Below are 25,338 nucleotides of genomic sequence, written 5' to 3' on the forward strand. Positions count from 1 at the left end.
CTAACAAACCTGCCTGTGAGAATATTGGTTCAGGTGTAACCTGTCCCTTTTGTACAGGTCATACCTCCTGCAGAAGAGATCCCAATGATCCAAGAACCTGAAGCCCTGCCCCCTGCACCAGCTTCTCAGCCACACATTTATCTGCCGAATCACCCTGATTCTACCCTCACTGGCGCGTGGCACAGGCAGCAATCCAGAAATTACTACCCGGGAGATCCTGCATCTCAGCTTTTTACCTAGCTCTCTAAATTCAGAACCTCTTTGCTTTTCCTTCCTATGTCATTGGTATCAAGATGTACCAAGGCATCTGGCTGCTGTTCCTCTCCAAAATGCTGTGGATACGATCCAAGACATTCCTGACTCTGGGAGCCCAGCAGTGGCTCTACTTTCTGCGAAGGCTGAAGAAAGTCCATCTCCCACCCCCCATCCTCACCACAGTCTGCAGGGGTTGTATTGACAGCATCCTGAGCAGCTGCATCACTGCCTGGTTCGGAAATTGCACCATCTCGGATCGCAAGATCCTGCAGTGGATAGTGAGGTCAGCTGAGAAGATCATCGGGGTCTCTCTTCCCGTCATCACGGACATTTACACTACACGCTGCATCCGCAAAGGAAACAGCATTATGAAGGACCCCACACATCCCTCATACAAACTCTTCTCCCTCCTGCCGTCTGGGAAAAGGCACCAAAGCATTCAGGTTCTCGCGACCAGACTCTTTAACAGTTTCTTCCCCCAAGCCAACAGACTCCTCAATACCCAGAGCCTGGACTGACACCAACTTACTGCCCTCTACTGCGCCTATTGTCTTGTTTATTATTTATTGCAGACAACCCCAATAGGCGGACTGTGGGCCAAGTCCGGACTGCGAGAACCAAATGTCTGGACCACGCCAACCCGCTGGCACTTACGGGAACGTGCCTGTCATAATGTAAATAAATGTGCGCTGCTCTAATTTATTTTAACCTCATCCCACACCGTACACTTGACCTACACCCCCGTAGAGCCTGCGACTTACTGCTTTCCGGTCAAAGCTGAGCCTTCTGGAGAGAGACGTTCACAGGAGAAAGCTTCACTTTCCACGTCTGCGGGAGCATTGCCAGAAGAATGAGAAGCGGGAGGATCCAGTGATGAAGGATTTTGTGACGAGCCTGGCAGAAAACTTTAGGGAACAATTTGAAAGCTCCCCTAAACTCTCAAGTGACATCCTCCTCTTCCTGAGATTGCCGTTCTCCGTTTCGGCTGACGGCCAGTGGACTGCAGAGGCCAAAAGGCTGATGGCCAGTGGACTGCAGAGGCCAAAAGGCTGATGGCCAGTGGACTGCAGAGGCCAAAAGGCTGACGGTCAGTGGACTGCAGAGGCCAAAAGGCTGGTGCCTTCCATAGATGAGGCAACTCTTCAGCTGGAGGTCTTGGAACTGGGAACATCTGATTTGCTCAAAGCACAGCACAGGATGTTGGGGTGAGTGACTTTTGCATCAACGTGGTTCCCCAAGCTCCATTCAAAAACACGAGAGCTATTGCAATGCTCCTACTCACACTGTTCCCCTCCACGTACATTTGTGAGTCATCGTTTTCTTCAATGAACTCTATCAAGAACCAGGACAGAAACGGACTCTCCAATGCACATCTCAGCCAGTGCCTCAGGATTGCCACAACAGAATACAGGCCCGACATCAGAAGGATTGCCTCATCCCGTCGCTCTCACTTCTCTCACTGATAGCTGACAGTTGTGATAGCTGGAGTCATAATTAAATGGTTGGTTTTGGACTTATTTTGTTTCAAGAGTGCATTTTTTTTCTTGTGTGACCCACAACACAGGCTTTGAGAATCCTAGGCCTAAATTATTACTACCACCACCACTACTACTACTAATAATAATAATGATGGTAATAGCAACAACAACAACATCTGCCCATAAAACAACTTACTGGTGCAATGAAAAACAACCCTGGACGTTTTGGCCCTTGGCTTGGCATGCTTGACATAATTTTGCCCTTGTGGAAAACTAATTAGGGAACTTTGATTTATTGTAATGCCTGCACTGTTTTGTGCACTTTATGCAGTCCTGGGTAGGTCTGTAGTCTCGTGCAGTTTTTTTTCTGTGTTGTTTTTAAGTAGTTCAGTGTAGTTTTTGTACTGTTTCATGTAGCACCATGGTCCTGAAAAACGTTGTCTCATTTTTACTGTGTACTGTACCAGCAGTTATGGTCAAAATGACAATAAAAAGTGATTTGACTTGACTTGACTTGACCTGGTGGGCAACATACCATCCGGGTGTCTCATTCACATCCACAGAATTTCCTGTCTGTTCCCCTCACGACTGAGTTCCTATCACTATCACTCCCTTCTTCTCCCCTTTTCCTTCTGCACCATGGACCTATGGTTAGTAACCTGGTCTCTGTAGCATTCCTCTGGGAAGTCATCTCCCACAACAGCATCCAAAATAGTATATTTATTATTGAGGGGAATGGCCACAGGGGTGCTCTGCACTAACTGCCTATTCACATTTCCATTCCTCCTGACGGTCATCCAGCTCCTCGCCTCCTGCAACTTCGGGGAGACTACTTCCCTGTAACTCTGATCAATGATCTCCTCTCTCTCCCATACGAGCCAAAAGTCATCCAGCTGCTGTTCCAGGTCCCTAACACGGTCTTCAAGGAGCTGCAGCCAGATGTACTTCAAGCAGATGTAGTTCCCTGGGAGACTCTGGGTCTCCCAGGCTCTAGTATCTGGCATGAAGAACACACAACAGCCATTTGCTACACTAAGTACAGTAACAGAGAATAAAAAAGGAACCTTACAGAAGCTTACCCAGAGCTAACACCTCTTACCAGCTGAAGCCTCCTTTGAGCCAAAGCCTGACACTCCTACTCTCACCACTGGCTGCCCCACTTGACCCTTCTGTACTTTAAACAAGTGTTGCCGACCTGTGAGAAACCTCGTCGCTGTGGCCTGCTGATCGGGCCACCTGAATGAGCCTGAAAGACTGCAAAGCTCTCCTCTTAAACAAGTATTGCCAACCTACGGGAATCCTCATCGCTGACCTGTGAGAAACCTCGTCTCTGTGGCCTGCTCCTGCCGCTGATTGGACCGTCCATCATGGCTGACTTATTATTCCTCTCAAATCCATTCTCCTATCTTCTCCCTGTTACCTTTAACCCTGACTAATCAAAAAACTATCAACATCCGCTTTAAATATACTCAATGACTAGGCCTCAGCTGTCTGGCAATGAATTCCACGGATTCACCACCCTCCAGATAAAGAAATTCCTCCTCTTCTTTTTTCAAAATAGACTTCCTGCTATTCTGAAGCTGCGCTCCCTGGTCCTAGACTCACCCACTATAGGACACATCCTTTCCATATCTACTCTATTAAGGCCTTTCAATATTCAATACGTTTCAATGAGATTGCCCCTCATTCTTTTAAATTTCAGTGACTACAGGCCCAGAGCCATCAAACACTCCTCACATGTTAACCCTTTCATTCCCAGAATTATTCCCGTGAACTTTCTTTGGATCCTTTCTGATGCCAACACATCTTTTCTTAGATAAAGGGCTCAAAATTGCTCACAACACTCCAATTATGTTCTGACCAATGCCTTATAAAACTTCAGTATTACATCCTTGCTTTTATAATCTAGACCTCTTGAAATGAATGCTAACATTGCATTTGCCTTCCTCACCACCGACTCAACTTGCTACTTAATCTTTACAGAATCCTGCATGTAGACTCCCAAGTCCCTCTGTACCTCTGATTTGTTTTATTCCTTCAACTGAAGTGCAGAACTATACACTTCCCTTTACTTTATTCCACCTGCCTCTCTGCCCATTTTCCTAATTTGTCTAAGACTCCCTGCTTCCTCAACATTACCTCCACCCCCCTCCGGTTTCTTCGCATGGTCCGCAAACCTGGGCACTAAGCCATCAATTCTGTCATCCAAACCATTGACATATAATTTGAAAAGAAATGGTCCCAACACAGACCCCTGCGCAACACCACTGGTCATCGCCAGGCAACCGAACAGACCCCCTTTATTCCCACTCTTTGCCTTCTGCCAGTCAGCCCATCTTCTACATATGCTGGTATCTTTCCTGTAATACCATGGGCTCTTATCTTGTTTAGCAGCCTCATGTGTGGTACCCTGTCAAAGGTCTTCTGAAAACACAAGTAAACAACAGCTACGGACTCTCCTTTGACTATGTGGCTAAGCACAGCTCCAATGTCATATTCCAGTTTGCTAACACCACTGTCACCAGATCAAAGATGGTGGTGAATTAGCACATAGGAGAGAGTTTGAAAATCTAGCTGAGTAATGCCATAACAAGAACTGCTCACTCAATGTCAGTAAGATCAAGAGGCTAATTATTGGCTTCAGGAGTAGGTCCATGAGTCAGTCCTCATCGGAGGATCAGAGGTCGAAAAGGTAGCAAGTTTAAATTCCCTGATGTTACTGTTTCAGAGGAACTGTCCTGGGCTCAGCTTGTAAGTGCAATTACAAAGAGAAAGCATGGCAGAGCTTCTACTTCAAGGAGTTTGTGAAGATTCAGCATGACATCTAAAGCTTTGACAAACTTCTATAGATGTGTGGTGTACAGTATATTGACTGGCTGCATCATAGCCTGGTACAGAAATACCAATGCTCTTAAATGGAAAATCCTATAAAAAGTAGTGGTTTCTGCCCAGTCCATCAGGAATAAAACCTTCCGCACCAATCAGCACACTCGATGGGTTGAGATGTGTCTATTTTAATGCAAGGAGTATTATGAACAAAGCGGATGAGCTTAGAACCTGGATCAATACTTGGAGCAATGATGTTGTAGCTATTACAGAGACTTGGATGGCTCAGGGACAAGAATGGTTACTTCAAGTGCCAGGCTTTAGATGTTTCAGAAAGGACAGGGAAGGAGGCAAAACAGGTGGGGGCATGGCATTGTTGATCAGAGATAGTGTCACGGCTGCAGAAAAGGTGGACGTCATGGAGGGATTGTCTACAGACTCTCTGTGGGTAGAAGTTAGGAACAGGAAGAGTCAATAACTCTACTGGGTGTTTATTATAGACCACCAAATAGTAACAGGGACATCAAGGGGCAGATAGGGAGACAGATTCTGGAAAGGTGTAATAATAACAGGGTTGTAGTGATGGGAGACTTTAATTTCCCAAATATTGATTGGCATCTCCCTACAGCAAGGGGGTTTAGATGGGGTGGAGTTTATTAGGTGTGTTCATAAAGGTTTCTTGACGCAATATGTAGAAAAGCCTACAAGAGGAGAGGCTGTACTTGATCTGGTATTGGGAAATGAACCTGGTCAGGTGTCAGATCTCTCAGTGGGAGAGCATTTTGGCGATAGTGATCACAATTCTATCTCCTTTACCATAGCATTGGAGAGGGATAGGAACAGACAAGTTAGGAAAGTGTTTAATTGGAGTAAGGGGAAATATGAGGTTACCAGGCAGGAACTTGGAAGCATAAATTGGAAACAGATGTTCTAGGGAAATGTACAGAAGAAATATGGCAAATGTTCAGGGGATACTTGCGTGGAGTTCTGCATAGGTACGTTCCAATGAGAGTGAAAGGATGGTAGGGTACAGGAACTGAGGTGTACAAAAGCTGTTGTAAATCTAGTCAAGAAGAAAAGAAAAGCTTACAAAAGGTTCAAAAAACTAGGAAATGATAGAAATCTAGAAGATTATAAGGCTAGCAAGAAGGAAATTAGGAGAGCCAGAAGGGGCCATGAGAAGGCCTTGATGGACAGGATTAAGGAAAACCCCAAGGCATTCTCCAAGTATGTGGAAGAGCAAGAGGATAAGACGTGAAAGAATAGGACCAATCAAGTGTGACAGTGGAAAAATGTGTATGGAACCGGAGGAGATGGCAGAGGTACTTAATGAATACTTTGCTTCAGTATTCACTACGAAAAAGGATCTTGGTGATTGTAGGGATGAATTACAGCAGACTGAAAAGCTTGAGAATGTAGTTATTAAGAAAGAGGATGTGCTGGAGCTTTTGGAAAGCATCAAGTTGGGTAAGTCACCAAGACTGGACGAGGTGTACCCCAGGCTACTGTGGGAGGCAAGGGAGGAGATTGCTGAGCCTCTGGTGATGATCTTTGGATCATCAATGGGGACGGGAGAGGTTCCAGAGTATTGTTTGTTTGCAGATGTTGTTCCTTTATTCAAGAAAGGGAGTAGAGATAGCCCAGGAAATTATAGACCAGTGAGTTTTACTTCAGTGGTTGGTAAGTTGATGGAGGAGATCCTGAGAGGCAGGATTTATGAACATTTGGAGAGGTATACTATGATTAGGAATAGTCAGCATGGCTTTCTAAAAGGCAGGTCATGCCTTACAAGCCTGATTGAATTTTCTGAGGGTGTGACTAAACACACTGATGAAGGAAGAGCAGTAGATGTAGTGTATATGGATTTCAGCAAGGCATTTGATAAGGTACCCCATGCAAGGCTTATTGAGAAAGTAAGGAGGCATGGGATCCAAGGAGATATTGCTTTGTGCATCCAGGACTGGCTTGCCCACAGAAGGCAAAGAGTGGTTGTAGATGGGTCATATTCTGCATGGAGGTCTGTGACTAGTGGTGTGCCTCAGGGATCTGTTCTGGGACGCTTACTCTTAGTGATTTTTATAAATGACCTGGATGCGGAAGTAGAGGGATGGGTTAGTAAATCTGCTGATGACACAAAGGTTGGGTGTGTTGTGGATAGTGTGGAGGGCTGTCAGAGGAAACAGTGGGACATTGATAGGATGCAGAACTGGGCTGAGAAGTGGCAGGTGGAGTTCAACCCAGATAAGTGTGAAGTGGTTCATTTTGGTAGGTCAAATATGATGACAGAATATAGTATTAATGCTCAGACTCTTGGCAGTGTGGAGGATCAGAGGGATCTTGGGGTCCAAGTCCATAGGACACTCAAAGCTGCTGCACAGGTTGACTCTGTGGTTTAGAACGCATACGGTGTATTGGCCTTCATCTGTTGTGGAATTGAATTTAGGAGCCAAGAGGTAATATTGCAGCTATATAGGACCCTGGCCAGACCCCACTTGGAGTACTGTGCTAAGTTCTGGTTGCCTCACTACATGATGGATGTGGAAACCATAGAAAGGGTGCAGAGGAGATTTACAAGGATGTTGCCTGGATTGGGGAGCATGCCTTATGAGAATAGGTTGAGTGAACTCGGCCTTCTTTCCTTGGAGCGACAGAGGATGAGAGGTGACCTGATAGAGGTGTAGAAGATGATGAGAGGCTTTGATCGTGTGGATAGTCAGAGGCCTTTTCCCAGGGCTGAAATTGCTGGCACGAGAGGGAACAGTTTTAAGGTGCTTGGAAGTAGGTACAGAGGAGATATCAGGGGTAATTTTTTTACGCAGGGAGTGGTGAGTGCATAGAATGTGCTACTGGCAACGGTGGTGGAGGTGGATACGATAGGGTCTTTTGAGAGACTCCTGGATAGGTACATGGATCTTAGAAAAATAGAGGGCTATGGTAACCCCAGGTAATTCCTAAGGTAAGGACATGTTTGGCATAGCTTTGTGGGCCGAAGGGCCTGTGTTGTGCTGTAGGTTTTCTATGTTTCTATCTACATGGAGCATTGACCCAGGAAAGCAGCATGTATCATCAGGGACACTGACCATCCAAGCCATGCTTTCTTCTTGCTGCTGTCATCAGGAAGAAGGTACAGGAGACTCAGGACTTACACTGTCAGGTTCAGGAACATTTATTACCTGTCAACCATCAGGCTCTTGAACTAGAGATGGTAACTTCACCTGCCCCTCATTGAAATGTTCCCGCGTCCCATGGGTTCACTTTCAAGGACACGTCATCTCATGTTCTCAATATTTATTGTTTATTTGCACAGTTTGTTGTCTTTTGCACACTGGTTGAATGCCCAGGTTTGTGCGGTCTTTCATGGATTACATTATAGTTGTAATTCTATTATGGATTTACTGAGTATCCACATAAGAAAATGAATCTCAGCTTTGTATATCATGACATGTATATAGTTTGATAATAAACTTACTTTCAATGTTGTCTATTCTGCTTGTTATTTCCTCAAAGGATTTCAATAGATTTGTCAGGATTTGTTAAGGATACCATGCTGACTTTGACTTACTTTAGTACCCTGAAACCTCATCCTTAATAATGGACTCTAACATCTTCCCATTCGTTGAAGTCAAGCTAACTAGCCTATAATTTCTTTTCTTCTGCCTCCCTCCCTCTTTAAAGAGAGGAGTGACATTTGAATTTTTCCAGTCCTCTGAAATCATTCCAGAATCAATTGATTCTTTACAGATCATTACTAATGATCTTGGCAGAGGGGATAAATACAGAGAGATACCTTCTGGTCATTGAGAACATGATGGGCCAAAAAGCATATTTCCTCACTGCATGACTCTTGTAACATCTAAAAATACAAATCTTGAGCATTTTAACTCAGTAGCTCTCTATGGGTTGAGTGCATGATCTAAAACCCTCCATGAGGCAGGGTCTCCCCAACATTCCTTCAGTATCCTGCCCTTAACCCTGCCTCCTCATCACACGGCCAGCCTATGGGTAATTAATGTCCAGATACTCCCTGGCATGAGCTTAGCCTCTGTAAACCCGCACAACTCTCCAAAAACAGCCTCAGCTCTGTCCATGTGCCCAGTAATCAATTCCGGAAGCTTTCTCTCTGCAGACGTTAAACCAAAGGGGGCAATCATTTCCTGGTTTCGAGCAGCGATGGAAACTTGGGCTTGGGAGAAAGGAACATAAATTTGGCAATTACACGGTAATTAAACTCAGCACTGATAAAAGTCACAGATGGAAGCTCATTTTAGTTTGATCAGTTGGGATGGATTTGGGGTAAGATGCATGGGTTGACAATGTTGTCATGGCAACCCTGTTAAATTGTGCACCGCCTCAGTGCTCACCTCCCGTGCGTTTTCAAGAGGGTTAAAAGTTCAGTCTAATTTGATCAGATGTCACTTCTAATATAGTCATGAGTCCTTTTTATTTCCCAATGTCATATTTCATTACACGACTCAATCACTTCAGAGGTCAAATGGTCGCAAAAACGTGATTGTTGAATAATGATATCAGCCAGATTTAACTCCAAGCTGCTTGAGTTGGTGGGAAGGGAAATTTTGACTTCGTTTCATCACCAAATGTATGGAGACTGAGTCTGTTTGCAGACAATGGCCGTCTCGTTGAACTTAGTAATCAGAAAGCAAGATGTTTTAACAGTGGACAATGGGTTTTGATGTGTGAAGGGGCTGGGATGGACATCACCTCCCCGCCCCGCCCCTCCGGGAGAGGCTCAGCAGGATGTTCTTCAGAGCAACGGCATTAATGAGCAGAAATTCGATCGTAATGCCAAGGTTGTGGAGGCATATCCACGGGAGAGGGACCAAAGAGGGGGAAAGAGGAGAACCAGTGAGGAAGGAGTGAAGGTGAGGACCATTGGCGGGGGGAGGGAGAAGAGGAGAAACATTGGAGTGGGGAGGGAACAGAAGGGGAAATATTTGGTGAATCTGAGGGGAATATGAAGAGGTGTAGATATAGTCCACATGACCTCCACAAATGAGAGTGTGGGGGCTGAAGTCTGGGAAGTTTGTAAAAGAAGACAAATAAATCATTGAAAGTGACAGTCATCGTCAGAGTGCAGGGGAGTGGAACTAATGCAAGAGTTCTCTCAAAGGGGCTAACATAGTCACAATACGCTGTATTTCACTCACTGACGCAACAGGTTAACAGCAGACATAATCTCACAGGCTCTCCACTTCCACTCTTCTACAAAACACCTAGACATCCACAAGTCATACATCAGGCTACTGCTTACTGATTACAGCCCCGTGTTCAAACCTTCATCACAATTACTAATCAAAACTTCAAAACCTGGGCATCTGCAGCTGGATCCTTGACTTCCTCATTGGGAGACTACAATCCGTGTGGATTGGAAATAACATCTTCTCCTTACTTACTAGATAGATAGATAGATAGATAGATAGATAGATAGATACTTTATTCATCCCCATGGGGAAATTCAACTTTTTTCCAATGTCCCATACACTTGTTGTAGCAAAACTAATTACATACAATACTTAACTCAGTAAAAAATATGATATGCATCTAAATCATCTATCAACACAGGTGCACCTCAAGGATGTGTTCTTGGCTAACTGCTCTACTCTCTCTATGCCCATGACTATGGAGCTAGCCACAGCTCACATACCACTTATAAATTTAACAATAACTTCACTTGTTGTTGGCAGAATTTCAGATGGTGACAAGGAGGCATACAGGAACGAGATAGATGAGCTGGTCAAGTAGTGTTGCAACAGCAATCTTGCTTTCAAAATCAGTAAGACCAAGGAATTGATTGTGGACTTCAGGAAGGGGAACTTGGAAGAATATGCTCCAGTCCTCATTGAAGGGTCAGCGGTGGAAAAGGTGAGCAGTTAAAGTTCCTGGGCTTCAACATCCCAGATGATCTGTCCTGGGCCCCAACACACCGATACAATTATAAGGAGGGCACACCAGCGAGTTAATCTCAGTAGGAGTTTGAGGAGATATGGTAAGTCACCAAGGGCCCTAGCAAAATTATACAGATGTACTATGGAGAGCATTATGATTGGATACATCACAGTCTGGTATAGAGGCTCCAGAGGGTTGTAGTTCCATCACAGGCACGCTTCTCCATAAAGGGCATCTTCAAGGGGTGATGCCTCAAGAAGGCATCATCCATCACTAAGGACCTTCACCATCTGGGACATGCCCTCTTCTCATTACTACCATCAGGGAGGAGGTACAGGAACCTGAAGACCCACACTCAATGATTCAAGAACAGCTTCTTCCTCTCCACCATCAGATTTCTCAATGGTCCATGAACCCATGAACACTACTCCATTATTCCATTTGTTGAACAATTTATTTGTTTTCTTTGTGATTTATAATATATTTTTATGTCTTGCAGTGTACTGTTGCCACAAAACAGCATAATTCACAATATGCCAGCAATAACTCTGATTCTGATTCTGACTGTGGGAAGAGTCGGGGCGGTGGGGGGTGCTGTTCTAGGTTTTATGGACTGAGACACTCATGGTGTCCATGGAGTTACAGAAGGACATTCTACAGGAGGAATTCTGCAAGAACTGGTGTCTCTGTTGTCCAACGTGCTCAGCACACATCACAGTGGGCATACTGGGCAGGGCTGCGGAGAAGGATTTGAATAGGGCATGAGGCTTGTTCAGGGAGAAGTGATTACTACCCCAGTTCCTGCACTCTCTGCAAGGCAACACTTTGTTTTAACTATGGAATCAGGAACAGAACAGACATGCCAATGTGACTGTAGCATGCTGGTAGTTTCAGATTTACTTGTACAAGTAGTCTAATGTCTGGTTTTATTGGTTTTGATCTATTATTGTCAATTGTACTGGGATGCCGGAGTCAGTGTGCCTTCCAGACAGATCACTCCATAAAATATATTGAGTAAGGAGAAAACAGAATGCAGGATGTAGGGTTGCAGCTACGGAGAAAGTGCATACACTGGGTCTACAACAGTATGGCCCCACAAACCTAGGGAGGGCCTCTTTATTTATTCCAACACAAAATGCAGGAGGAACTCAGCAGTTCAGGCAGCATCTATAGAGGGGAATGAACAGTTGACCCTTCAGGGAAAGGAAGGGGGAAGAAGCCAGAATAAGAAGGTGGGGGGAGGGGAAGGAGTACAAGCTGGCAGGTGATAGGTAAAGCCAGGTGAGAAGGAGGGAGGGTGGGATGAAATAAGAAGCTGGGAGGTGATAGGTGGAAAAGGTAAAGGACTAAATAAGAAGGAATCTAATTGGAGAGGACAGTGAACCATGAGAGAAAGGGAAGGAGCAGGGGAACCAGGGGGAGGTGATGATCAGGTGAGGAGAAAAGAGATGAGAGGGAAACCAGAATGGAGAAGGGGTGAGAAGGGGAGGGGGAGGGGAGAAATTACCAGAAGGTGGAGAAATCGATATTCATGCCATCAGTCTGGAGAATACCTGGTCAGAATATAAGGTGCTGTGCCTTCAATCTGAGTTTAACTTCATTGCAGCAGTAGATGAGACCATGGGCTGACGTGACAGAATGGGAATGGGTAGCCATTGGGAGATTTTGCCTTTTGTACATAGAGCACCTTTACTTCCTTCAACCATTGCAGCCCTTTTGGTAAGGGTGGGGAGGCTGTTTTACAAATTACACCAGTGAGAGATTTCCAGGCCAGGTGACCAGATGGAGAAAGTCTCTCCATCTGGACCAGCATCTCTCCCCACCAGACACATTGCGGTTTGATTTCCCCACTCCTCGGGAGTGTTTCCAGGAATGAGCAAGCTCAGCGCAGACGTAACTCACCTGATTAGCTGGCAGGTATTCCTGGCTGCCGTCTGTCAGGCTCATGTACATATTGTCCCCATCAAACTGAAACAGAAGAGAGAAGAGAATTCAGCATCTGAGAATGAAACCGATGCACATAACATTCTGACTGCAAGCCCCAGAGCCTCCCAGCAGCTCTTGTGTGAGCTGGGTCCTTGTTAATCACACAGTAGCTTCATCCCTTGAACACTGCAGGGCTCTGTGTAGACCACCCACCTTCGGGTAAGCACTATCCTGACCCAGGTCTCAGCCACACACCTCTATCAGGTCACCTCTCATCCTCCGTTGCTCCAAGGAGAAAAGGCCAAGTTCATTCAACCTATATGATAGAGTCTTTTAAGAGACACCTGGATAGGTACATGGAGCTTAGAAAAATAGAGGGCTATGGGTAACCCTGGGTAATTTCTAAGGTAGGGACATGTTCGGCACAACTTTGTGGGCCGAGGGGCCTGTATTGAGCTGCAGGTTTTCTATGTTTTCTATATTTTCTATTCTCATAAGGCATGCTCTCCAAATCAGGCAACATTCTTGTAAATCTCCTCTGCACTCTCTCTATAGTATTCACATCCTTCCTGCAGTGAGGTGAACAGAACAGAACACAGTACTCCAAGTGGGGTCTGACCAAGGCTCATACAGCTGTAACATTACCTCACGGCTCTTGAACTCAGTCCCGCTGTTGATGAAGGCCAACACACCGTACGCCTTCTTAACAACACTGTCAACCTCCACAGCAGCTTTCAGTGTCCTATGAATATGGATCCCAAGATCCCTCTGATCCTTCACACTGCGAAGAGTCTTACCATTAATTCAATACTCTGACTTCAAATTTGACCTACTAAAATGAACCACTTCACACTTATCTGGGTTGAAGTCCATACGCCACTTCTCAGTCCAGTTCTGCATCCTATTGATGTCCCACGCAACCACTGACAACCCTCCAGACTATTATGTTACGAATGAGGAGCAACTCTGATGGGCAGAAGGGTGCAAAGTCGCTCCCCCCCTTTTGAGAATCGCAAAATCGCTACTATTTTGGGTCTGATACCAAGGAAATGAGAGAGAGACAACGCAGAGATACACAAAAGTGGAATGTCTCCTCCTAACAAAAGCGGAACGGAACCACTGATTACTGCTATTGTCTCTTGGAGAAAGATTGTGTATTGAGTACTGTTCTATTCATTGAAACCCCTCAGGGGGCAACCAGAGTGGTCTGGTTGATGTGTTGCATCATCCCAACCTGATTGACACCTGAGACCCCGTGAGTGGGGATAAAAGTAGGGTCTGGGGAACACCGCTCAGACGCACCAGGAGAGACGCTACGAGACCAGTGGGGGCTTGTGTGTGTGTCCACCCTTGCCTGGGTGACGAGTCCGCCTCGGAAGAACGGTCTAGCTAAAGGACGGAGAGGTCATATGTGAATGGCCACAACAACGCATCGACGGATCAAGATCGTAAAAGGAAAGTCGGCAAGTCAATAGCTGTTACTGCTCTCTCTCTCTCTCTCTCTCTCCAACAATTGCAACAGCGACCAACAACTACTGCAGCCTGCATGAACTTAACTGAACTTTATATTTCCATCGGACAATTCATTATCCCCTAGACAACGATAGAGCTTATTTCTTATTGATTATTATTATACCCGCACTTTTAGGTTTAGTATTGATGACGTATATTATCTGTATATTTGCATTGATATTATTTTTGTGTATTTTTACTAATAAATACTGTTGAAAATAGTATCACCAGACTCCAATGGATACTCCTATCTTTGCTGGTAAGATACCCAGTTACGGGGTTCGTAACAACTTGGGGCCTCATCTCGAGATTTGATACCAAATTGGAGGGCCAGTGAATCGGGCTTTTAAGTCCAGACTTGGACCTGGTTGCGCGGGTAACCAGACGGGAAACCAGCAAAGATGGACGTAGATGAATTTACACAAAACCCGACTTTGAAGGCGCTAGAGGGAGCCACAAAGACGGACTTGGTAAATATTGCGAAAGGACTAAATCTCGCAGAGGTGAGGTTGTCAATGAAAAAGTGGGAGATGCGGAGGGCCATAACTCAGTATTATTTTGAGAAGAATGTGTTTTCGGCTGAGGTATTGGAACAGATCCCTGAAAAGGTACCAGCTATTGGGACTGCTCAGTTAGAGTTGGAGAAATTAAGGTTGGAACAGAAGAAAAGGGCGTATGAGCTCCAGCTAAAGGAGTTAGAGGCGAAGAGGGAGCATGAAATTAGGTTAAAACAGCTGGAAGCAGCTGAAAAGAAGGAGCATGAAATTAGGTTAAAACAGCTGGAAGCAGTTGAAAAGGAGAAGGAAGGAGCTGAAAAGGAGAAGGAAAGAGCTGAAAAGGAGAAGGAAAGAGCTGAAAACCAGAGGGAGTATGAGGAGAAGGAGAAACAGAGGTAGCATGAGCTGGACATGGAGAAGTTAAAGCAAGAGAGAAGGGTCTAAGGGGCGGACCGAGAGGAGAGGTTTAATGTTAGTAGGGAGTTTAGGTTAGTACCTCCGTTCGAGGAGACGGATGTTGATAGTTATTTCTTGCATTTTGAAAAGGTGGCAGTGAATCAGAAGTGGCCCAGAGATCAGTGGGTGGCATTGTTACAAAGTGTGTTAAAAGGGAAGGCACAATGGGCATATGCGGCGTTGTCTGTGGAGGAGGAGAAGTATGAGAATTACGAGGAAGTAAAACAGGCCATTCTTCGGGCCTACGAATTGGTACCTGAGGCATATAGACAAAAGTTCAGAGATTTAAAGAAAGTGTGGAATCAGACGTATGCAGAGTTTGCCTATGAGAAGGGTGTGCTCTTGGATCGCTGGTGTGCGGCAGAAAGGGTGGAAGAGGATTTTCGGCGTTTCAGGGAGTTAATTCTGATTGAGGAATTTAAAGGTTGTGTTTCAGATGATATCTGGATGTATTTGAACGAGAAGCCGAATAAGTCCATATCAGAATTTGCCAGGTTTGCAGATGAATATGCCCTAACCCACAAGACAAAGTTTTCCTCGAATAAGAGTTACCAGAAAGACCGTAGGAACGGTAGAGAAAGCCCGCCGGCTGAGGCAGAAATTCAGCCGGGAGCTAGTGGTAAAAATAAGGAGGAAGAAAGGCAAGCTGGCAGGAGGGTTGCTGGCTTGACCTGTTTTAATTGTGGAAAGGTTGGTCATATTGCATCTAAGTGCTTTGCTCCGAGGAAGGAGACAGGAAAAGGGAACGCAGCAGCCCCTACAGGGTGTATTGTGTCGATCAGCAAATCGATGAGAAAGCCCCAGGTAGATAAAATATGAGAGGGGCGTGAGAAATTTATTTCAGAAGGGACCGTGTCTGTGAAAGAGGGAGAAACACCAGTTCCAGTGCGGATCTGGAGAGATACTGGAGCTGAGCAGTCATTGATTCTCGGTAAGGTACTAGATTTTGGTCCTGAGACTGGAGAGGTAGTTTTGAGAGGCATAGGAAAAGGGACAGAAGCTGTACCTTTGCATGGGATCATTATAAATTGTGATCTGGTAACTGGACCAGTTGAAATAGGGGTACGGTCAGAATTACCGAGAGACGGTGTGGACGTCCTTCTTGGTAACGATTTAGCAGGTGGTGAAGTGTGTTCAGCAAGGAAGCTGACGAGCAAGCCTGTGAAGGCTGAGGACCCGCCCCTAGATTCCAAGATCTATCCCGCATGCGCGATCACTCGCAGCATGTCGAGAAAGGCAGCTGAGAAAGAGACCAATTTAAATCAGTCCAGTGTCGATTTGGCTGAGACGTTTTTACTGACCCTGTACCAAGAGGGGTTAGGGGATGGTAAAACGGAGAATAGGGAGGTGAAAGAGAGTAAAGGAGAGGAGGTAGACCTACCCTTAGCCAGGAGGAAATTTATAGAGGCACGGAGTAAAAATGAGAAACAGATAAGGCTGTTAGAAGGTCCAGGGTTGGACATGGATGATCTGTCTGGCTTGACAGAACTGTTTGAAGAAGTTGAAAATTTTAAATGTGTTCCCGATAATGAAATTAGGGCAGTCCTAGATGAAAAGGATGCCATTACCTTGAAGGAGTCTGCTGGGTTAGCAGATGAGGTTGTTTTAACCCGCAGGGTTGAATTTACTCCGGATGGGAGTTGCCCAGAGAGTAGGTGGGAGGATCAGGGGAACTTAGAATTTGAAAAGGGGACGGGTATTGAAAGCCTGGAAGAGGCAGATGTCCCGTCTGAGTGTGTTCAAGATGTGGATGCACAGGGTACTGAACCTAGTAATGAAACTCAGGAAAAGTCTGAGGTATCTGATTTAGTTGAAAAGGAATGCAGTCCTTTTGGGTCAGATGGACTTGGTTCAGTGAAGAAAGGGTTAACCTTGGTACTAGTGGGAAGTGAGAATTCCCAGTTATTTGTGTTAGAAGGTGTGTTAAAAGTTAGTGAGGAGATAAAAGGTGGTGATGTGGATATTATTATTGAAGGAGAAGGGAAAAGTGTAGTTCCTAAATTGAATGAAGAAAATTTAAAGTCTGGATTGGTGTCAGAAGCAGTAACCAGGCTGAAGGAACAATGGCTTGTTAACAAGGTGCCTGTGAATCAATTACAGTTTGATTTGGAATGTAAAGGTACCCCACTCACTAATGTTATTCAAGGGTGTGCTGTGAAGAGGCAGAATTTGAAATGTTGTTTGGACAAAGAGGGATCACTTGCAGATGTTAACCTGAAAACTAATAGAATGAAGGGTCCTGAAGATAAAACTAACGACTTGCTTAAAAATAAAGAATTGTGTGGAAGTTCAGAAGATGGGCTAAGTTTGGAAAACATTGTTAATAAAATAACTCCTATGAAAGGAGTATGCGAAAGCCTATTCCACACTGGTGAGCAAGCTAACCACGTGAGAGTTAAGTGGAAAAGAGGCGAAGGTTGAAAAAAAAAAGCCACTTTAAATAACAGGATCTGGTTTTAAGGGATTTCGACAAAGCATGTAAATAATAAAGACAACACCATGGAAGATTGACTGTTAAGTTTAAAAGTAAAATAAAGATTAGTATTTGCATAAACTTTTGTAATGTACTACAGAATAATCACACATGTATTGGTTCACATTTTGTATTATATACTTAAGATCACAACCCTTTAGTTTTGTTTTTGCTGAAGAAAAGGAATAAAAAAAAGTGGTTATTAAATTGGAGTCTGATGCTACAGGAATTTATTAAGGTACAAGAGATTAAGATATTAAAGGAAGTGACAATGTAATCGCTAACTGTTTAGATGCTAAATTGAATGTATAACTGTATTACTCTGTAGTGAAAACTCTTTTGTATTGTGTTAGATTCTGAAATTCTGTAAGACTGTATTAGTTAATTTTCCCCTTCTGGGTGAAAATTCTTAGAAGGATGGGGGTGTTACGAATGAGGAGCAACTCTGATGGGCAGAAGGGTACAGAATCGCTTCCCCCCCTTTTGAGAATCGCAAAATCGCTACTATTTTGGGTCTGATACCAAGGAAATGAGAGAGAGACAACGCAGAGATACACAAAAGTGGAATGTCTCCTCCTAACAAAAGCGGAACGGAACCACTGATTACTGCTATTGTCTCTTGGAGAAAGATTGTGTATTGAGTACTGTTCTATTCATTGAAACCCCTCAGGGGGCAACCAGAGTGGTCTGGTTGAGGGGTTGCATCATCCCAACCTGATTGACACCTGAGACCCCGTGAGTGGGGATAAAAGTAGGGTCTGGGGCAACACCCCTCAGACGCACCAGGAGAGACGCTACGAGACCGGTGGGGGCTTGTGTGTGTGTCCACCCTTGCCTGGGTGACGAGTCCGCCACGGAAGAATGGTCTAGCTAAAGGATGGAGGGGTCATACGTGAATGGCCCCAAAAACAACGCATCGATGGATCAAGATTGTAAAAGGAAAATCGGCAAGTCAATAGCTGTTACTCGCTCTCTCTCTCTCCAACAATTGCAACAGCGACCAACAACTACTGCAGCCTGCATGAACTGAACTGAACTTTATATTTCCATCGGACAATTCATTATCCCCTAGACAACGATAGAGCTTATTTCTTATTGATTATTATTATACCCGCACTTTCAGGTTTTGTATTGATGATGTATATTATCTGTATATTTGCATTGATATTATTTTTGTGTATTTTTACTAATAAATACTGTTAAAAATAGTATCACCAGACTCTAACGGATACTCCTATCTTTGCTGGTAAGATACCCAGTTACGGGGTTCGTAACAATTACAACACCTCCAACCTTTGTATCATCAGCAAACTTACTAACCCACCCTTCTACTTCTTCATCCAGATCATTTAAAAATATCACAAGGAGGAGGGGTCCCAGAACAGATCCCTGTGGAACACCACCGGTCACCGACCTCCATGCAGAAAACGAACTGTCTATAACTACACTTTGCCTTCTGTGGGCAAGCCAATTCTGGATCCACAAAGCAAGGTCTCCTTGGATCCCATGCCTCTTTACACATGGACACATACCTACAAACACAGACACACACCCACAGTGACACACATACCCACCAAATGTAGATACACACCCACAATCTCACACATACATATACCCGCAAATACACAGACACAGAGCCCCAACTATCTCAAATTATAGTGGTACTGTCCAATGACTTTCTGCAGGTTGTCCCTATCTGGGCAGGAGAAGGAGAGTGTTCATTGAGGGTCTTCCTGGTTTGGAGCTCAGTGTAGGAGGGATGGTTTATACTCAAAGCCTCTGCAAAGGAGACCAGCATAACATCTGTGTTTACTACTGCTGCACACTTGTATTTGCTTTCTGTGACTGGTGGGCAACATGACTCCTGTATATCAATACTCACTATCCCATCACCTACTGATCCCAAAGGGGATCTGGATCAGAATCAGGTTTACTATCACTGGCGTACGTCATGAAATCTGTTGTTTAGCGGCAGCAGTACATTGCAATACACAATAAAGTAAATATAAATTGCAATAAGAAATATATATATATATATATAAATTAATTAATTAAGTAGTGTAAAATAGAAAAAAACATCCTGAGGTCATATACTTGGATTCATTTTTCATTCAGAAATCTGATGATGGAGTGGTTCCTGAAACATTGATTGTGTCTTCCGGCTCCTGTACCTCCCCCTTGATGATATCAATGAGAAGAGGGCATGTCCTGGGTGGTGGGGTCCTTAATGATGGATGCTGCTGTTTTGAGGCATTGCAGTTTGAAGATGTTCTCGAAGCTGGGAAGGCCAGTGCTCACGATGAAGTTGTCTGCGTTTGCAACTTTCTGCAGCTTTTTCTGATCCTGTGGTCTCACACTGCCCTACATTACACTGTATCTGTCAATTATTTGCCTACACATTTAATGCAAATTGTACTCAGCCTCAGCGTTATGCTAACAGCTCAAAATCTCTCCCAGTTTTGTGTTATGCACGACCTTGAAAATAATAACTTCTGCTTCCTCACAAACTACTGTCCATTGTGAACAGCAGGGCAGAATTACTGAACCCTCTCCCCCCACCCGACCTGTCACTGTTGTATATTGCGATCATCAGGGCATAGTCACTGAACCCTGACCCTCCCCCATTTTCAATCCATGCTCCATGAGTTTCTTGGGCCATGCATGGCTGGATGCTGCAAGAGTGCCTCGAACCGTGCATGGCTGGATGCTGCAAGAGTGCCTCGAACCGTGCATGACTGGATGCTGCAAGAGTGCCTCGAACCATGCATGGCTGGATGCTGCAAGAGTGCCTCGAACCGTGCATGGCTGGATGAAAAGCTCAGAAGCAGCGTGCAGCCCAAGCCCTATGTCAGCACCAGAGACCACTCCTTACTCAATCAGGGCCTTGTCTCTGATGGCGTATTAATGTCTGGTTTTGCAGTTTTTCCCTCACAGTCTGGTAGAGTGTGCACTCTACATGTTGTCTTTACCTCTGTGCCTGTGATGTTGCTGAAGGTTTTTCATTGTCCGTACCTGCTCACAGGACAATAAATTGGGCCCAGACTGCACTGGATGTCCATCCAGACTCCCCTCTGCATTACTGTATCTGAGGTACAAAGGACAGGCATTTTTTGTTCCCCATTCTGGCTTCCCTCTCTCCTCTTTTCTTCACCTCACCTGCCCATCCCCTACATCTGGTTCCCCTCTTTCTTCCCTTTCTCCCATGACCCACTTTCCTCTCCTATCAGATTCCTCCTTCTTCACCTATCTACCTTTCAGATTATTATTTTGTGCTCCTCCTCCATCCAGCCACCTTTCCCTTCACCTGGACTTACCTATGACCTGCCAGCTTGTACCCCTTCCCCTTCCCCACCTTCTTATTCTGGCAGAGCTTTTCCATTTGAGCTCAATGCCTTCGATCACCAGAACCACCTGCTTCAAGCAGGCTTCAATGTACCATTGCCCAAGAAGAGTGTGGGAACCTGTCTAAATGACTATCATTCCAATTTGCCTACCAAGCAACAGGTCTAAAGCAGATGCTATCTCGTTGGCTCTGCACACAACCTTGGAACATCTGGACAGCAAAGCTGCATACATCACAATGCTTTTTATTGATTACAGCTTGGCATTTAACACCATCATCACCTCAAAACTAATCAATAAACTCTAAGACTTGGGCCTTAATACCCCCTGTGCAATTGGATCTTGAATTTGTCACTTGCAGACCCCAGGTAGTTTGGATTGGGAAAAACATCTCCACGATCTCCATCAGCACAGGAGCACCACAGGGATGTGTGCTTACCCCCTGCTCTAATTGCTTTACACCTATGACTGTGTGGCTAACACAGCTCCAACACCATTGCTGATGACACCACTACCGTGGGATGTATCAGAGGTGGTGATGAATCAGCATACAGGAGGGAGATTGAAAACTTGGTTGAGTGATGTAATAACAACAACCTCTCACTCAATGTCAATAAGACTAAGGAGCTGGTTGTAGACTTGAGGAGAGGGAAACCAGAGGTCCATGAGCCAGTAATCATCGGAGGTGGAGAGGGTCAGTAACGTTAAATTCCTGGGTGTCACTATCTCAGAGGACCTGTCCTAGACCCATCATATAAATAATATTGTGAAGAAAGCATGATAGCACTTCTACTCCCTCAGGAGTCTGCAAAGATTTTGCATGTCATCAAAAACCTTGGCAATTTCTATAGATGCATGGTGGAAAGGGTGCTGACTGGCTGCATTGTGGCCTAGTATGGGTACACCAATGCTTTTGAGTGGAAAATTCTATAAAAGGTAGGGGATTTGGCCCAGTACATCAAGGGTAAAACCCTCCCAAACATTGAGCACATCTACAAGAAACATTGTCATAGAAAAGCATCATCAAAGATCTTCACCACCTAGGCCACGCTCTTTTCTCACTGGTGCCATCAGGTAGAAGGCACAGGTGCCTCAGGACTCGCACTACCTGGTTCAAGAACAGTTACTACCCCTCAACCATCAGGCTCTTGAGCAAAAGGGGATAGCTACACTCATTTAAGGACTCTTGTTATTTCATGCTCGGTTATTTATTGCTATTTATTTATATCTCCATTTTCACAGTTCGTTTACAGTTCCTGATGCTTACAGTTTATAGATCCTGTTTACAGTTACTGTTCTATAGATTTGCTGAGTATGCCAGCAGAAAAAGAAACCCAGGGTTGTATGTGGTGACATGTATGTAGTTTGAAATAAATTTTACTTTGTACTTTTTATCTACCTCCATCCACCAGATTAACTTGAATAACGTGGTCTGATGTTCTCTGTCAATTCTGAACAAGACATAAACTTCTTTGTAATAACATAATCAACACAGGAGGAAGCGCTTCCTCCTGTACAATCATGCCTGACCTGGAAGGTCTTTTTACCCTCCCACTTCCAGCCTTACTTTTCCTACCTTAGTCCTCAGTGGAGGTATCTGTGTTAAAACCCACATCACAAATGGATCTGAGATTTATTTTACCTTCACCCTTCCCGTGTCTGTGACGGATAAAGGTTTACAAATGTGCATTTCATACAGCAATGTATATCAGGACAGATATTTTGTTTTGAAGGTTAATAAAAAGTTTTAGTTGCTAAATTTCTTGGTACCTCTCCTGCCTGTCCCTAGGAGCCAATAACTCTGTTGTGTGTTTCCTGTAGATGTCACGGGGAGAATGTATCATTACAAGTTGAGTTCCTGCCACTCAAACACAGACTCCAACTTGGTCTATCAATTACACTGTTGTGTATAATGGACAACTCTCTTGTCCATTTGTCCCTCACTGCTGATCTCTCTCCTGGTACTTGTCCTTGCAAGCAGAACAAGTGCCACACCTGTCCCTACTCCTCCTCCCTCAGGGCCCCAAACAGTCCTTCCAGATGAGGTGACACTTCACCTGTGAGTCTGTTGGGGCATCCGGTGCTCCTGGTGTGGCCTCCTGCATGTCAGTGAGACCTGATGTAGAATGGGAAATTGCTTCACTGAGCAGAAGTGAGATCTTCCAGTGGCCACCTGTTTTAATTCCACTTCCCATTCCTATTCTGATATGTCAATCCATGTCCTCCTCTACTGGTACGATGAGGCCACACTCAGGTTGGAGGAGCAACACCTTGTATTCCGTCTGGGTAGCCTCCAACGTTGTCTCATTTTTACTGTGTACTGTACCAGCAGTTATGGTCGAAATGACAATAAAAGTGACTTGACTTGACTTAATTTGAACCTGATGGCATGAACATCGATTTCTTGAAGTTCTGTTAATTGCCAACTCCCCACTTCACCATTCCCCATTCCTGTTTCTCTCTCTCACCTGGCATTTTGTGTGTCTTGCTTGGACTTTCAGCACCAGCAGATTTTCTCATTTGTTATCTCCTTACCTGGCCATCGCCATCCACTGGTGCTCCTTCCCCTTCACTTTGTTCCATGTCCTCTCTATCAGATTCCCCATCCTCCAGCCCTTTCGCTCTTTCACTAATCAGCTTCCCGGCTCTTTACTTCACCCCTCCCCCTCTCCTGGTTTCATCTATCAACTGCCACCTTGTACATCTTCCTCCCTGACCCACCTTCTGAATCTGACTGTCCCCTACCTTTCCAGTCTTGAAGAAGGGTCTCAGCCTGAAATGTCAACTGTTTATTCTTTTCCATAGATGCTACCTGGCCTGCTGAGTTCTTTCAGCATTTTGTGTGTGTTGCTTATTGTTGGGGTAAGTGAGCCAGTCTCACGTGAGAAGAAAATGTATCAATGCCAATTACTAAATACGTCATCACGGTAATCTGTAACTACACTCAGAATGTTAAAATTCAGTAAAAATTTACTCTTTTATCAAAATCTGATTTTCACTGAGATCATTCAACATTTGGAAGGAGAATTCAGCAATGGCCACATTGTACAGGTTGCTCAGTGCCACCTCTGAGTTTAGCTGTTTCTCAGCAACAGCTGGCTGGGATGTACCAGATGTGGTTTGTGTCTTGCTGCTATAGCTCTTGATCTGAACAGAAGTGTTCCATGTTCCTGAGCATGCACCAATATTGAGTCGGCAGCTCTCCAAGGACTCACTGTTCATGGTCACGTTTGTGGGCAGGAAGCAGAGAACCGCTGAGCTCCAGGAAAGGAACACTGCCAGCTTCGGGAACAAGAGGAAGGAACAAGGTTAATGCGATGCTCCCTCAACGAGCAGCACAATGTCCCCATGCGACCCGCTAACTTCACGAGAGAAGAGGCACAGTGAAGAATAAACAAATTCAAAACAAAGATCTCTCTCTCTCTCCCTCTCTCGCTTTCTCTCACGGAGGACTGTATCGCTCTGGAAACCAATATGTGCGTACCTCTGTGCGTACCTGGAAAAAGCAGTTGAGATTAACCACACATCTTCCTGCACCCTCTCCTCACAAAGAAATACAAAACCACAAAATATGTATGGAAAATAAACTTCACAGAAAGCATTGTAGATACATCAGTGCCATAAAACTACGAGCTGGTGCGGTAAATTCTATACTTGGTCGGTTGGAAGACAATGGAAAGGTGATTGGTTACAGGTCTTCCACTTGCCTTGACATAAATCACCTGGCTGTCTCCTACACATGGGAACCACGTCCAGTCCATCCACTAACATGAGAGCTGCTGTGTGGCCAGGCACACTGCCCCATAGATCCTTCATGTTCCATCCTGACCAGGTCATGTAGCCACCATTCTCTCATCAACAAAGAATTAAAATCTCAGATCACAGGAGCTGAAGGACCCCAGGGTCACCCCAATCATTTGACAAACATTACAGAGACACCTTGATCATCAAACTAACACCATGGGGACACCTCGATCCTCTAACACCACGAGAAAACCTCGACCAGCTAATTAACACCACGTGAAAACCTCGACCAGCTAATTAACACCACGTGAAAACCTCGAGTCACTAACTAACACCATGGGGACACCTCAATCATGTAACTAACACCACGGGGACACCTTGATCCTCACACACCACGGGGACATCTTGATCCTCAAACACCAGGGGGACACCTCAATCATCCAACTAACACCACGGGGACACCTCAATCATGTAACTAACACCATGGGGCCACCTCGATCCTCTAACACCAGGGGGACACCTCAATCATCCAACTAACACCAGGGGGACACCTCAATCATGTAACTAACACCACGGGGACACCTCGATCCTTTAACACCATGGGGACACCTCGATCCTCTAACACCATGGGGACACCTCAATCATCCAACTAACACCACGGGGACACCTCAATCATCTAACACCATGGGGACACCTCAATCATCTAACACCATGGGGACACCTCAATCATCCAACTAACACCATGGGGACACCTTGATCCTCTAACACCATGAGAAAACCTCGACCAGCTAATTAACACCACGTGAAAACCTCAACCAGCTAATTAACACCACGTGAAAACCTCGAGTCACTAACTAACACCATGGGGACACCTCAATCATGTAACTAACACCACGGGGACACCTTGATCCTCACACACCACGGG

General features: G+C 44.9%; 1 protein-coding gene across 4 annotated transcripts in view; it reads right to left on the reverse strand.

Moving 5' to 3' along the window:
* The window catches only part of tox2 (TOX high mobility group box family member 2), a 230,520-nt gene that overhangs the window by 97,451 nt on the left and 107,731 nt on the right, over window positions 1–25,338 (reverse strand). For all 4 annotated transcript variants that reach the window (XM_073062260.1, XM_073062261.1, XM_073062259.1 and 1 more), the window contains exon 2: window positions 12,366–12,431. In XM_073062260.1, the coding sequence (XP_072918361.1) occupies window positions 12,366–12,431 (66 nt within the window). The remainder of the gene's footprint in view (window positions 1–12,365; window positions 12,432–25,338) is intronic.

The sequence above is a fragment of the Hemitrygon akajei genome, chromosome 11 (assembly GCF_048418815.1).
Source record: "Hemitrygon akajei chromosome 11, sHemAka1.3, whole genome shotgun sequence".
In the NCBI taxonomy this organism is placed as follows: domain Eukaryota; kingdom Metazoa; phylum Chordata; class Chondrichthyes; order Myliobatiformes; family Dasyatidae; genus Hemitrygon; species Hemitrygon akajei.